Here is a 15225-nt window from a genome sequence, read left to right on the forward strand (position 1 = left end):
TAATTATTCTAATGTTATCTTTGTTTAAAATGAACTTACTGCATGGACATCTAGTGAGTCTACAGTGAGGTCATAGGGATCCATGTGGAGGCTTTCAAACACCTGCTTTAAAGTCAGCTTCTTGTCTTTTCTTTCCCCAACTATCCTGTTTGGCTCAGTTTGATAAGTGTGCTTAATGAACCTCAGCAAATGTTTCTGATTCATGCAAGCAGCAGCATGGATATGGGTATCAACCTGAAATCATACAAAATAGTGGTTTTGCTCAGCTGAAAATAGAAGCTATTTTATTACTATCTGCGTGACACAAATTTAATTTAAAAGATATTATCTGTTATTGTGCTACAATACTAGAAAACACATTTTCACAGTTATCAGACAGCAGATTAAGGGAAGAGAGAGAATCTTGAATCCACCCAAAGCCACTCCTCTAATCCAAATTGAATTCTGTCACAAACAATCCACTTTTAGACTTGGTGAAGGATCACAGACCTCTTTTGTCTGGTTTAGCCTTCAGGATAAGAAAGTTGCTAGTCTAAAATGGAAAAAGATAGGAAAGCATTTCCAAAACATATGACAATTCTGCCATGAAGAGAACATTTATAGCATCAGAGTTCTATTTACTGCAACAACACAAATTTGTAACTTAATTCCCTTATGAATGTTGAAGGTTTTGAGACGTGGCCCAGGGCAGCATCTGTAGCAGCAAAAGGAAATTATTATTTTAAACTAGGGAACTCTGTATGCGGGCCAAGAAGCAACAGTTAGAACCAATCATGGAACAACCAATTGGTTCAAAATAGGGAAAGGAGTACGACAAGGCTGTATACTGTCACCCTGCTTATTTAACCTATATGCAGAGTACATCATGAGAAATGCCAGGCTGGAAGAATCACAAACCGGAATTAAGATTGCAGGGAGAATCATCAATAACCTCAGATATGCAGACGATACCACCCTAATGGCAGAAAGTGAAGAAGAACTAAAGAGCCTCTTGATGAGGGTGAAAGAGGAGAGTGCGAAAGCTGGCTTGAAACTCAACATTAAAAAAACTAAGATCATGGCATCTGGACCCATCAATTCCTGGCAAATAGAAGGGGTAGAAATGGAAGCAGTAACAGACTTCATTTATTTGGGCTCCAAGATCACCACAGACGGAGACTGCAGCCATGAAATTAAAAGACGCTTGCTCCTTGGGAGGAAAGCTATGGCAAACTTAGATAGCATATTAAAAAGCAGAGACATCACCTTGCCGACAAAGATCCGCATAGTCAAAGCTATGGTTTTTCCAGTAGTAATGTATGGCTGTGAGAGCTGGACCATAAAGAAGGCTGAGCACCAAAGAATTGATGCCTTTGAACTGTGGTGCTGGAGAAGACTCTTAAGAGTCCCCTGGATTGCTAGGAGGTCAAACCAGTCAAAGGAAATCAACCCTGATTGTTCATTGGAAGGACTGATAATGAAGCTCAAGCTCAGATACTTTGGTCACCTAATGCGAAGAGAGGAGTCTTTGGAAAAGACCCTGATGCTGGGAAAGATTGAAGGCAAAAGGAGAAGAGGATGGCAGAGGATGAGATGGTTAGATAGCATCACTGAAGCAATGAGCATGAAACTGAGCTGAGGCAGTGAAGGACAGGAAGGCCTGGCGCAATATGGTTAATGGGGTCACGAAGAGTCGGACACGACTTAACGACTGAACAACAAAGGGAACTCCCTTTGTATGACCAGATATACCTTTAGTTCCAAACCATTATCTATATATTTATACAGTGTTGTATTTTGCTACATACATTTCATTCAGTATTTTTTTCTCATGACATGTATATATTCCTTTCCCTTTTCCTGCCATACTTAATTTACTCCCTTCCTTTCAGCACCACTCCCAACAGTGTTAGCCAAGTTGCAGCTTTGTCAACAGAATCATGAAAGAACGATCCACTTTGTTACTTGACCTGTTGTTTAATAATTTTTATTCAAAAGTATTTAGCATTTTAAAGCATATCCCATATGTCTTATTTTCTCACAGATTAATGGCATTTTCTCCAGCTTTAAGATCTACATGTACCAACACTTTTATTTTACTGTCAGAGAGAAAAATACAATTGGATCTGTAATCTTTCTTTAGGATTTGAGAATTGAGTGCAAGCTAGAAATGAGGGGACTGAAATGGAAAAGAGTTCTTAGGTCTGCAGAGTCCATAATTAGTTCTTTTCCAGAACAAGAGCACTTCTGACTATTTCCAGAAGTGAGGGGAAATGTCTTTCAACATTAGTCCAAGCAATAGGCAACATTTTACTTCAGCTCCATCAACAAACTTTATAATTAAGAGTTTAAGGTGATAATGATATAGAGAAGTTTCTATCACAGAAGATTAGCCTGGATAATCCCTCTACTGAATAGATGAAATTGAACTATCCTTATTAATTTAATTTCAGTTGCAAAAATAATTCAGAGTCATTACAATGATTAAAAAAAAATCCTTCAATTTCATTCCATCCTCCATGCTTTTTGTGTAGCCTTTAATCATAATTATTGAAGCTTAAGCAAGAGGTATTTATTTAAGGGGCTGTCTATTTTATTTTCTATAATCACTATAAATCAAAACAATGTTGGAACTCAGCAAAATGAGAATCTTCAGTATGGCTCTATCTTTTATAGCCTGGAGGACATTATTTAACAAACATGGCAAGAGATACCAAAGTACTGAACAAATTACAACTGACAATCCATGCCTATCCCAGATGTATCACCACCCAACCACTTAGAATATTATGTAAAAGGCAGGCAGAAGAGTGTGGTTCATTCAAACAAGAAAACAAAAATCCAATATGGGGAATCATTTCCACAGATACATGTTATATTCATACCATGTAAAATGACTCTACGTATTTAGTTATCAAGACTGATAAGATTTTGTCTTGTTACTCTACTCAAATACTCACTGGAAACTGCAGCTGTAGTACATGTTATTCTATAAATACAAACATTGTACCAAAATTGAGCATGTTGGTTGTTCCATTAACTACTCAACTCAGTTAAAGCTTCCAAAGCCAGCGACTCCAAATACCAAATGTGATTACATTATAGTCTTAATCACAATCACAAGACATTCTATAAAAAGGAGACAGAAATGGCACTAGAATATATGTGCTTTTCTTTTAACTATGTCTTTAATGTCTGCAAGCAAAATGAAATGACAAAAATGCATTTAGTAATTCACACCCTGGACCAAAAAATTGTTCCGGAAATACCAGTAAATTTCTGTGTCCATCATCCCCTTCACTACCTCTTCAAAATACTACTATGGAAGAAGAGGTGTTTATTTTGCATGTGTTGCTCAGGTCTCAAGATGGACAATAGCAACAATGAATGCCAATTATCTCTTAAAAGTATGCAATCTGTTTTGGCCAAAGGTATGCCAAGGCATGTTACAATATAACAAGGGTTTGAAATTAGGGAAAATAATATTTAATTTGATTTAATTCAGTTAATTAAACACACTTAATATGATTACTCTCCATGCATTTCATTTTCCCCTTCTGTTACATTAAAAATTATGATAAGGGGTCTGGAAGCTAAATCCTACGATGATAATGATAAGGGGTCTAGAGGCTAAATCCTGTGAAGAACAGCTAAAGGAACTAGATATGCTTAGCTTAACGATGAGAAGACTGAGGAGAGACATGCTAGCAGTTTTCCAATATTTGAAGGGCTGCCACAGGGAAGAGGGTGTCGATTTATTCTCCATGGCACCTAATGGTAGGACAAGAAGCAATAGGTGGAAGCTTGTGAGAGAGAGATCCAACCTGGAAATAAGGAGGAATTTCCTGACAGTGAGAGCTATTTAGCAGTGGAACAGCTTGCCTCCAGGAGTTGTGGGTGCTCCATCACTGGAGGTTTTCAAGAAAAGATTGGACAATCATTTGTCTGAGATAATATGAGGAATCCTGCCTTAGGCAGGGGGTTGGACTAGAAGACCTCCAAGGTCCCTTTCAACCCTATGATTTTATGATTCTATGATTTGGCAGCAATTTTCACAAAAGCTGTGGGGAAGTTTGAAGAGATTGCACATGACCCTGGGGTCTCAGATTGCCAATGAGTCTGCTAGGGCTGGCCATCCTTCAACCATGCTTCAGAAGAGGTGACCTCATGTGAGCCCAGGACTTCTCTGATACTGATTAAATCAGCCATGCCCTTTTTCAGACTTCTGGAAACCTGAAAAACGCTTGTGCTGTGTTAAAGACTCATTAAAGCAGCTTTCTCTTTTTTTTTCAGGCACATGAGGAAGCTGGAAAAAAAGATGTGGCTGTTTTAATGAATAGCAGAGAGATGCTATGCTTGTGTAAGGTTCGATACAGTTCTTTGAACTCATGTTTGAAGTCAGCACAGACTAATCTCTAATAAGACAAAGGAGAAAAGTTCATTGAAAAAGATGTTATTCAAAAGCAGTGATTGCACTGGGTGAAAAAGAGCCACAGAGTGCTGATGCCAATTGCATGGTCATCCAGTTATGACTGTATGTGTGAATGAGCCATTCAGATGAAGCAAAACAGACAGATGTTTCATGGCAGCTGGCAGCCAAGACAGGTTCTATAATTAAGATATAGAAGTATGTGAACCACTCCATAATTGTATGTACTGGTAGATTACATTGATTTACATATGTATACTACAGTCAATTACATACAAATAAAGGCTATATCATTGTATTTTATATTAAGTCGTCCAGCAATGACATATTGGGCATATACGTATATCTATGAAGATTCTACCCAGTACTATTATTTTATATGCAAAATATTATCTGGGTAGGGAAATGAATATTATAGATTTCTCCCTCTCTCTATAGTCATTTTCCTATTAATCTGGAGGGTACCCCAATCTACTATCACAAAATTAGGAGACCACAGGGGACCATGGAGGAAGGGAGGACTCATGGAATCTGACTCCCTCCACCTTCTTTTCACTGAAGACTTCAATAGATAAAACACTCTTGGATGGGCAACAATGAAGTCAGACCTACTCCTTTATTTATTTAGGGTTATATTCCTTTCCTACTTATAGTATAAAGGCCACTTAAATTTATTAAAGTTTTTAAATGTTTGAGAAAAATCTCTGAGTTATATTCTTCTCATAGTAAGGTTTTCTTTTCTGAATAAAGAGCAAAATTTCTACATACTTCCTATTAATTCCCATGACTTTAGCACATACATAAAATGTTTTGTGTTCTTCACATAGAATTCAGTTTATTTATATATGTATTTATTTAATTCATAGGCTGCACAACTCCATTATCATTCTGAGTAGCATGCAGAGTAAAAACAATATAAAACAGTTATAAAGGAAAGAATATCTGGAAAAACAACAAAATGTAAAATAAACCAAATTGCTTTGTTTGGAGTATATTTTTTTTCATTTTCCATTTGCTATGCTAGCAATTTTTTGGAGCAGCAGTATTAGCTAGTTTATGCTAATCAAAAAATCTGCAGATTTCAATAGTAGATTGATTTATTGCTAAGGATACAGTGAAACCTCATTTTAATAACTAACTGGGGAAGGGGTATCTGTTATTCACAAATGTCTGTTAAATAAGAAATTACATCATTTTCATACATTTATGTCATTTGCATAAATAATAACACATAAATTGTTGTGGAAATCTGGTCTATCACATGTGATGCCTGTTAAATCAAAGTCTGCTAAATCAGGATATTGCTGAAATTTAATTTGTGGAGCTATGGGTTCAGAACATACATGTTGATGTATTGAGTTTATTCTGGTACTTCTAAGCAAAGGTGAAATTGCATTTTTTGCCTGGGTGTGTCACCAGGAGTCACGATCAACTCAAGTTTGTTTTTCATCGTTTTTAAAATGAAGAGGATTGAACAACATAACAAAAAACTAACTACCAATCATTATTTGGTCAGTGCTTTATCTGAACCAGACCCAGGAAAATCTTCATCAGGTAAAGTATGCTTTTTAGAACAACAGACAGCACATCTTGCCCAAACACAGGTTTTTTGGGAAATGTTCTTATTAATTTCCAAAGAATACTCAAGACTGTATCACAACTAACTTGACTCTACACTACAAAAAGTTAATCCACCATAACAATTTAAGGTGCTAAACCAGTAACTATTTACTAAAGCTCATAAAATTTTAAGAAGGCAATAATAAAACCCATAAAGGTGATTTGTGCTCCATAGTAGACAATTAATTAGCATACATTTATTATACACCATTTCATTTGAAAACTTGAAGATGACAGACAGCAACATTTCTCTAATTATTTGTCTTAATTTTTCTTTTATTTGCTATGAAATTATAGCATTAAAATCAAATTGCCACAGACACTGAAGGTGTATGTTTCCTTCTACTTCAGCATATGTTATTAGTTTAGGATCATAACTGAATTATGGTTTATTTTTTAGGCAAAAGAAGGTACAGATCTGAATAATAATTTTAATATGTTTGGATAAAAAAAGGTGAGGTAGGGCAGGGGTTCACACAAACTATACTTTATCATGTTAATCTTAAATACATCTGATACACTATTATTTCTCTTTTTTTTCCTTACTTCCTTCTCCCCAACGCCCATCTATCCTTCCTTTTGGCCCCTTTCCATCAACGGGGCCACTGAATTAACAGGCACTGCCTATCTTCCAATCAAAGCTAAGTTTACAACATATTATTCAATTCTGACACCTTCCAACATTCTGATGAGGGAGGTGGTACTTGATAGTTTTATGTACACACATGTATTAAATCTGTCACCAAGACAGATAAATATTCTATATTTAGAAGAGTCAGTAATTCTATCATTGTCTCAAGCAGCTTACATAGTGTTACAATACATGTCTCTCTGGTGCCTTAGTCAAGGTTACCCCAACCTTCCCAATATATAACCTTGCTCCATAAACACTACTAGTCTTCTCCTAATAGAACTCATGCAATATCAGTTGGCCTGAAATCTCAGTTCCTGAGGAAGGGGTGCACAAACTAAGGCCTGGGATCATATGCAGCCTTGCCAAATGCTTGGGGTGAAGCTTTCAAATCCATTCAGATGTTGCCACCAACTATAATTTTCAATGTGACACAAGAGGAAAACTATTATATACATGTAGAGTAATTATATTAACTCTAATTAATTTAACTTTATTTACATTTAAAGTAAAGTTGAAATTATTCTACTAATTCATACCAAAAAACCCTGATAGAAAATATCAGACAAGTAGCAATTACAAATATCACAGTGCATATAACCTGCATACATTTTAGGAGAAAGTAAACAAATTCAAGTGCACATGCATTTTTACAAAACATATTAGGATCAGATAACACTGAAAGGTAACAAGAATTTTAATTACTGTTCACAAGATTGCGTTATCTATGCATTACTGTTCAATTTATTTGCTGTGGAATCTGTGCCTGAGAACTGTAAAACCATAACATAAATATCAGTATTCTACTCCTTGCAATATTCTCAATCCAGTTACTTGCAAATTACTTTGTAATAAACAACCTATTCCTTAAATTCATCTACCAAATTTAATGTCACATTACCAAGGGACCTTCACTTGAAATACTTTCTAAATATTTGTCAAACCAGTGTTGGAAATGTGAAAAACATGAGGGGACATTTATCATGCATGGTGGACCTGTGAGAAAGCTAAGAAATTTTGGATACAAATTCATACAAAGATGCAAAGGATTTTAAAGATTAATATTACAAAGAAACCATTTGTTTTTACTGGGACTTATGGACAATGAATTAGAAAAGAGTTATAGTAAACTGATATTGTATCTGCAGCAAGTTTATTGTATGCACAACGATGGAAGAATAACAAAATCCCCACAGTGGAAGAATGGATTGCGAAAATGTCAGAATTTGCAGAAATGGCGAAACTGACCTTTCTGGTTAGGGAAAAAAACAACAAAAACTTTTCTGAAACCTTATATGGACTTTTTGTTTAAAGAAGAAAGAAATGACATGATGATTTATGGGTTTGAAGATTAAGAGAGATGTAGATTAAATGAGGGACTGAAGGGACTTGTACAATATCTAAGAGGGAAAAGAGACTTTAAGATTGTAACTATCTGTTGCAAAGAAGGTCAGAAGCCATTATTTTTCTTAACTTTGGGGGGGGGGTCTTGCATTTTTTTCTCTCTTTCCTTTTTTTTTTTTTGATTTGCCTTCTACTCTATGAAAAATTCTTAATAAATATAAATTTAAAAAATACTTTCTAAATATTTGGGTTACCATTTTATTCAAACTTTCCAGACATGCCCTCCTCTTTTCTTACACAGGTTTGCCAACAACTTATTTGAAATCCAGAGCAAAGCAGCAATAAGCAGATAAGGTTTGCAATATGATGTCTCATTACATTCAATAATAGTAACATACTGTATATGTGAGTTTATATAAATTTTATACATATCACATTAATATGCATCTGCATCAATTACTGCACATGCACAAATCTACATTTTGCATAATTTTACCATCATGACACTTAAAAAAGTAATATGCATTAATGTATGTATAACACACGCCATTTAATAAAATTATTAATTAATACTATGAAATTAACTCCAACAATCTAAAAGTTAGCTTTACCTCTAAGTTTATTTTCCTTTATCAATAGCCCGCAGTACTGTTGTGGATGGACAATATGCAAGTTAACGCACAGTAGTTATTTGTTAGATTTATACCCTGCCTTTTTTCCAGGGCTTTCACTGTGGTGTACATAGTGTTCCTTCCTTCAATTTTTCCTCTCACAATGCTGTGAGACAGATTGGACAGAGAGAAGCTGACCACTTAACATCACCTAGTGAGCTTCTATGGCTAAAGGCTGAACCTGAACTTGGATCTCCACAGGCCTAGTCTAATAGTTTAAGTTAGGGACCTACAGAAATTAGGTGGCAGGAAAATATTTTATTCTTAGCTTTTTAAAATACCATTTAACTTTTGGAATGCTTGCATGAAACTTTATAATATAGATTCATAAACTAGGGTTACCAGATGTCCAGCATAAGGAGGACTTGTTCTCCTTTTTGTCCTTGTGCCCTCTGTCTGGCAGGTATAGCCTTAAAATCAAATATTGTCCAGCTTTTTGAGTGTCTTGTGTTTGGTTTTTTTCTAATTTTGCACTGTTTTCACAACAGTAGTCAGTCGAACTTTTGTGTATTGTGACCTTATAAATTGTCTGCTTCTTTCTTTCCCTCATCTGTTGACAGACTCGACAGCCTAGATTTATGTTATATATTTCCTGATTCCAGCAATTGGCTTCAATCCAGCCCCTTCAAATCTATGATCACTGTAGTCTGTAGATCACATGACTCATAATTTCTATGGTGAAATTTGGAAGGCTTGTCTTCATCAATTCTATATTATTGCTAGCATATGTTCTTGAAAATAAAGATTAGTTGGAAAAAATTGTTGAAAAACCAGTCTTTCTGATGCTGTAAAAAGTAATTTCATATACATGTAGGCCTAAGTACATTTTTTTGAAATGTTAAGGAAGTTAAACAGCACGTCCTCCTCCCTGGCCCACCTCCATTTGTCCTCCTTTCCAATTGTCTGTATCCTCCTTTGCCTGTTCAGATATCTGGTAACTCTAATCATAAACATAACTCTAGCATCAAGAGTACTATAGCATCTAGTTAAAATATATCAGAATTGTTTTTATGTAACCTGGCAAGAATACAGAACTTCTTACAGATGTCAATTCAAGTTCATGATCCAAAAGCATTACTAATTAAATTCCTTTTCATCTATGATTTTCCCATGCAAGCCAAAAACTACATAAGCATTCATAGAGGACTGAAGGAACATTTCTTTTCCAAGTAATCATTACTGGCTAAATAGAGATACCAGCAAAATAGCTTTCTTTTGAACATATTGTCTAGAATCTAGTTACCATTATTGTGTTATGGTTGTTCTATTATTATTTGTTCTTTTGTCTGTTGGTTTTTAATCTTGTTTTCAGTGCCCAGAGTCACAATTGTGAGATGGATGGCTATGTAAGCAATATAATTAATAAATAAATAACAACACTGAACATTCCAATTCTGAGGTTGGATAACAGTAGTTGTTAAATACAGAAAAACTGTGGCAAAGAAACTCACATATAACTGACTGGATGCTCAAATGTATTTTCTCTCCAACTAAGCTAATATTCCCTGAGCAAAAGAAAATGATGTAATTTCATTTCATCAACTAGCCTTCAGGATAGGTGAAAGTAATCAAGTGCTCTCCAGATGTCATTGAATCTCAGAGCTGGAAGGAGTCATTTAGGTTATCAAGTCCAACCACCTGTCACTGCAGGAATCCAAATTGAGTTGAGTACATTCAGCAAAGAGGAGTTCACCATCTCCTCAATCACTAGTTCTCCTGCTGATCTGCTCCCATTTTTCTTTTCAAAATTCAACCAAAATCTGTCTTTGTGTACCTTAAGATGATTATTCTTTCTTCTGTATGACACATCCCTTCGGATATTTGAGGGTGCTATTATATTCTGTCATCTTTTCTCAAGGCTAAACAAACCCAGTTCCGTTAGTTTCCCTCATTTTGTACTACAAATCCCAGCACTGTGATTATTGGCAACACTGCTTAGGAGTTAGGGGAGCTGTGCTTCAAAACATTTGGGTGGCATAACACAGCCAATCCCTACTCAAAGGTTATTCAGTGCCACCATTATATTGGATGGATGGATGGATGGATGGATGGATGGATGGAAGGAAGGAAGGAAGGAAGGAAGGAAGGAAGGAAGGAAGGAAGGAAGGAAGGAAGGAAGGAAGGAAGGAGCTATAATGAAATATTTACATTGGTCAATATAATAAAACTCATATCCTTATTATATAAAACCCTTCATATGCTGAGAGCATAGATAAAATCCAACAGTTGGTTTCTCCTGAGGAACCTGCTTCTGCAACCAGAACCTGGACAACAGCAATTCCTTTCCCCTTTCAAATCTAATGTTCTCTCAAAATGTGTCCAGAAGGTTCTCTAAGTCCTTCATATCAGATTATGAGGGCTGAAGATATTCATTCATTTGACATATATTGCCAGGTTAGCAATAGAAGCAGACAAAGCAACCAACAACACTAGTTATAAATGACAGTAATTTTATGACAACGAGATACCAATTCACTGTTTCCCAGGATCAGAGTTTTTTTTAATAATCTCAGATTCTATGAAAATAATAGAGTTTCTTGGTTTAACTGACTGCTACTTCATTATCTTTTGTTATGTCAAAACAAATTATACAAGTATAATGAAGTACTAGTTTTGAAAACTGCAAGAACTCTACAATAGCATTACTATCCATAATGGAACAGTAAAAATTAAACTCATGCTATTTAGATCTATTATTTTGCTTTCAATTATTTGACAAAAAAACTGTTACATGTACACAGTCTAAATCTATCTTAAATCTTAAATACTGGTTGAGTAGTTATTATTGGGTGTTTTATGGATAGTTTATTCTGGGCTTTTCTTACAACCTGCATGTATATCAGTCATAGTAAGGGCTTCCTAGAATTCAGAGTAATCTTATGAGAGCAATGTTTATATCATTCCTTCCTATGCCTCTCCTGCTCATATGTAATCCTTGCACTAAATATTATTAGCCTCTTGTGATAGTCAGTAAACATGAAACTGCACACCATCTGGGCCAACCCTGAAAGAGGCTTAACAGAGATATTTTAAGGTATAAGAGTCTCCTTTAGTGCCTACAGAATTTGCTACTCTTATCCTGCCTTATTGGAGGAAATAATGCTTTTTCCTTATTTCCCCTATTGTTATTCTTACTCTTATTATTCTTTATTTCTCCTTACTATTATCAGCAATTCTGTTTACCTATGTAAATAAAATAAAATATAAAAACACACTAACATAAAAAGTAAAATATTATACAGAATGTATATTTTGTATCTCCCCCTTTCTCCAATAATATCAACTATTTCTCCTCTGAATATTTTTTACATTTCTACATTTGGCCTACAGTACTGAAGGCTATCAAATGGGGAAACGTCTGGAGGAAGAAAAATTAGGCAAACCTTCTGTTGCTGGTTCTCTAATTCTGTGTCAAAATCTCATGCAAGAGAGAACCTGAAAAAGCTCTTTAGAGAAGAGTTTAGCCTCTTTCACAGAACACCTGGAAGAACTGATCTAGATGAAAGATAGCCTGACTGCTTTCATGCACCCCTGCAACCCTTTAAATCATAACAGGAACCTTTCTATGATCTCAGTTCTCTTCCTTGAGTTTCCAAGAGCAAAGTAAATAGCAGACCCAGTGAGGCATCTGTGAGACTGCTAGAAGACCTTACTACTAGAAATCTACTCAGAAAGTATCCAGGGGCTAAGAAAATATCCAGCTGCAACCAATAAACAGCTGAAAACTAGGAAGAGAAAGAGTTGGCAGCATATTTATAAAGCCCTCAGACTTTTCTGGACCTTTATTGGATTAAGCATTCCCTTTTGAATCCATGTCTTCCATGTAATATGTAGGTTGGCCAAAGGCCACTGGGTGAGCAAGAATTTGAATCTGGATTTTCCAATTCCAATATTCTATTCACTGGTTCATTGAATATGCTTAATTTTCAGTGTAGGTACACCAAAGGGATGTCTTTCTTAATATGCGCTAGGCAGATTTTATTTATATACTAAATTCATTATCCAGAAAACCGGTGGCAATAATCCAAATGGCTCAGTATTACAAGCAGAAATATAGCCAAGGGCTGTAACATGTGAAAATAAGTATGGATTAACATTCTATTATGTTACAACAAATGAACATAAAATATTGTTAACTATGATTCATATGAACTAAATCTATCTGATAAAGACTGCAACTCAGATATGACTGAACTTCAGCAATACCATGTACAACATTTCCTTCTAAGTCCGACTATAAAATGGCTGAGAAAGTACGTATATAGATTATTCATTGAGTTATAGTATTTTGTATAAATTGAAAGGAAGGAAAGATGTCCAAGTAATAGGAATGTTAACAACCCCCGCTCCATCCCAAAGACAGTAGTTATGACTTCTGTATTACCCAAAGTTACAGGAGTAAAATTTAAAATATCTATCAACTGCTCACAATACATCTCTCTCATGCAGAGGTCTGAATTATAGGCTCTTTCCACAGATTTTCAGATAAGCATACTTGTTTCCAATCCTGTGCCTGCCTCACGTTCCATACTTCCTCCTCAGTTATTACAATCTTAAACTGGCTGAAAAAAATGAGGCTGTTAGCCCTTAGGGTTCTACTTACTCAGTGTTCACATCCTGTGGTCCTGCCATCAGATTCAAAGCCTGTGAATGTAGATACGGCTATCCATACACCAAATGGTTTTAACAAGTGAGACTGACTAGAATGCATACCATAATCATTTAATGTACAACAAGGGAGTTTTAGTGACTGGGGAGACCAGATGTAAAAAAATGAAGAATAATGATTGCATAATCTTTTACTTACTTTTCTTACATTATAAAAATCTCGATGAGGGTTACTCTTCAATTCTTTTAGCTCAGACATCTCATTTAGCATCTCATGTAAACCAAATTTAGATCCTAGAAAGTTAAGCCGCTTGTGACAATACGTTTTCCTGTGGAAGATGAACCATCATTGCTTAATTATACTTTTATATTATATAGAGAGATAATTATTTTACATTAAATAACAGAGATCCACTGGGGATCAGATATATAATTAATACAGGTCAGGGACATCTGCAATGGGAGGGTCAAAATGTAAAAATGACAGTTGTGACCACACAATTGAAATTCTATCTGTTTTTAATATGTCTGCAGTGAATGTAAAAAAGGGGCAAGACTGATCTCAAAGTTGTGCCCGCAATCTTACTTTTTTGACATGCCCTGAGGGCACTCTTGATACAGGTGTACAAATAACTTTGAATTAGAACTGTTTCAAATTTGAAGCACTCTGCTTCAGGTTCAAAATGCCCTATTTCACACTAAAAACAACTGATTCACATTCAAAATGGGTTGTTTCCAGCTCTTCTAACTGAGGAACATTTATTTATATTCACTTTTTAGAAGATGCTGGGAATTAACACAAGCACTACCCTGACTCAAATGTTACACATACTATTATCTATAGTAGATGTAGATCTCTACATACACCTAATGTAGCATTTTCAGATTAAAGCTAAGAGTTTTCTAAATAAACATGTATAGGGTTACATTTTAATCTGAGAACTTCAACAAACAGAAGTGGCTTGAACAACTACAGCATTACGACTGGTAAAGCATATAATATCCTAGCCTTATGGAATTCTTAAAGTTAAACAGAACCATACGTTGGGCCATCAGCAATAAGAGCCAGCACATGGCTGAGGTCAAGGGTGTAGGTCTGCAGATCAAGGTAAGGCAAACTTTGTGGTTCATTAAGTTCCATCATGTCTTTGTTCTCAAAAACTAAGAAAATCCCTTCCTTCATCTTTACAACATAATCCAAGTTCCCTGGAGAATCATCAAGATTGTAAGGATCCTGTAGTTCTTTTGGTGGTGGATGGAAATCTGTAAAATATCAAGGTCAGACATTCTAGCATCATTTAAAATACAGGATCATTCTAAGTTGTCTATCACAGCTGAAAATTAAATTGTCAGTAACCAATGTAAACTCACAAAGAATTATATGTGATATCATACTGGAGATATTCTGAATGTAGCAACTCCCCTTCCACATTCAGTGTCATCCAAGGGTATTTATCAATCAAAATATATGGAGTACAAACCAGCAGCTACATAGCCATTTATTCAGTGACACTCAACTACATTTTACCATGTACCAAAACATATTCATATACTGTACTGAAGGGGAGGGGGGAATACAAACAGCTCTATGTAGTAAGAAGATAGTTCTGAAATAGCCATTCTATACAGTTTTTTGAAATCCAAATAAATTTTAGAAGCCATTTTTAAGTAATTAAAGAGGCATTAGCACTTGTGTCAAAATGACAGCAACATGTTAGCAACTTAAACTCCACCACTTTCGTACATGCATGTGACATCATGGCACATATGCAGTAGGGGCAGAACTTATGCTGTTTTCATTGTTTTCCCCCTTGACTCTCCCTGCGGACATTTCTAATATTTAAAATTATTTTTCACCTTTCAGTCCAAGAAAGGGCCAACTAAATCTAGTTGTGATATGGAAGGAAGATTCACTTATTCCAAAGTTTTAAAAAGAGGAGGCA

At 35.4% G+C, this 15225-nt stretch overlaps 1 protein-coding gene across 6 annotated transcripts in view; it reads right to left on the reverse strand.

The window, feature by feature from the left end:
* AMPD3 (adenosine monophosphate deaminase 3) overlaps positions 1–15225 on the reverse strand; it is a 45899-nt gene that overhangs the window by 20512 nt on the left and 10162 nt on the right. For all 6 annotated transcript variants that reach the window (XM_025167376.2, XM_007429362.3, XM_088145940.1 and 3 more), the window contains 3 exons: positions 14326–14545; positions 13482–13611; positions 40–234 (listed from right to left, as the gene is read on the reverse strand). In XM_025167376.2, coding sequence (XP_025023144.1) covers positions 40–234; positions 13482–13611; positions 14326–14545 — 545 coding nt within the window. The remainder of the gene's footprint in view (positions 1–39; positions 235–13481; positions 13612–14325; positions 14546–15225) is intronic.

The sequence above is a fragment of the Python bivittatus genome, unplaced genomic scaffold (assembly GCF_059951505.1).
Source record: "Python bivittatus isolate LINGU-HERP-01145 unplaced genomic scaffold, Pbiv_v1 ctg000480_np1212, whole genome shotgun sequence".
Taxonomy (NCBI): domain Eukaryota; kingdom Metazoa; phylum Chordata; class Lepidosauria; order Squamata; family Pythonidae; genus Python; species Python bivittatus.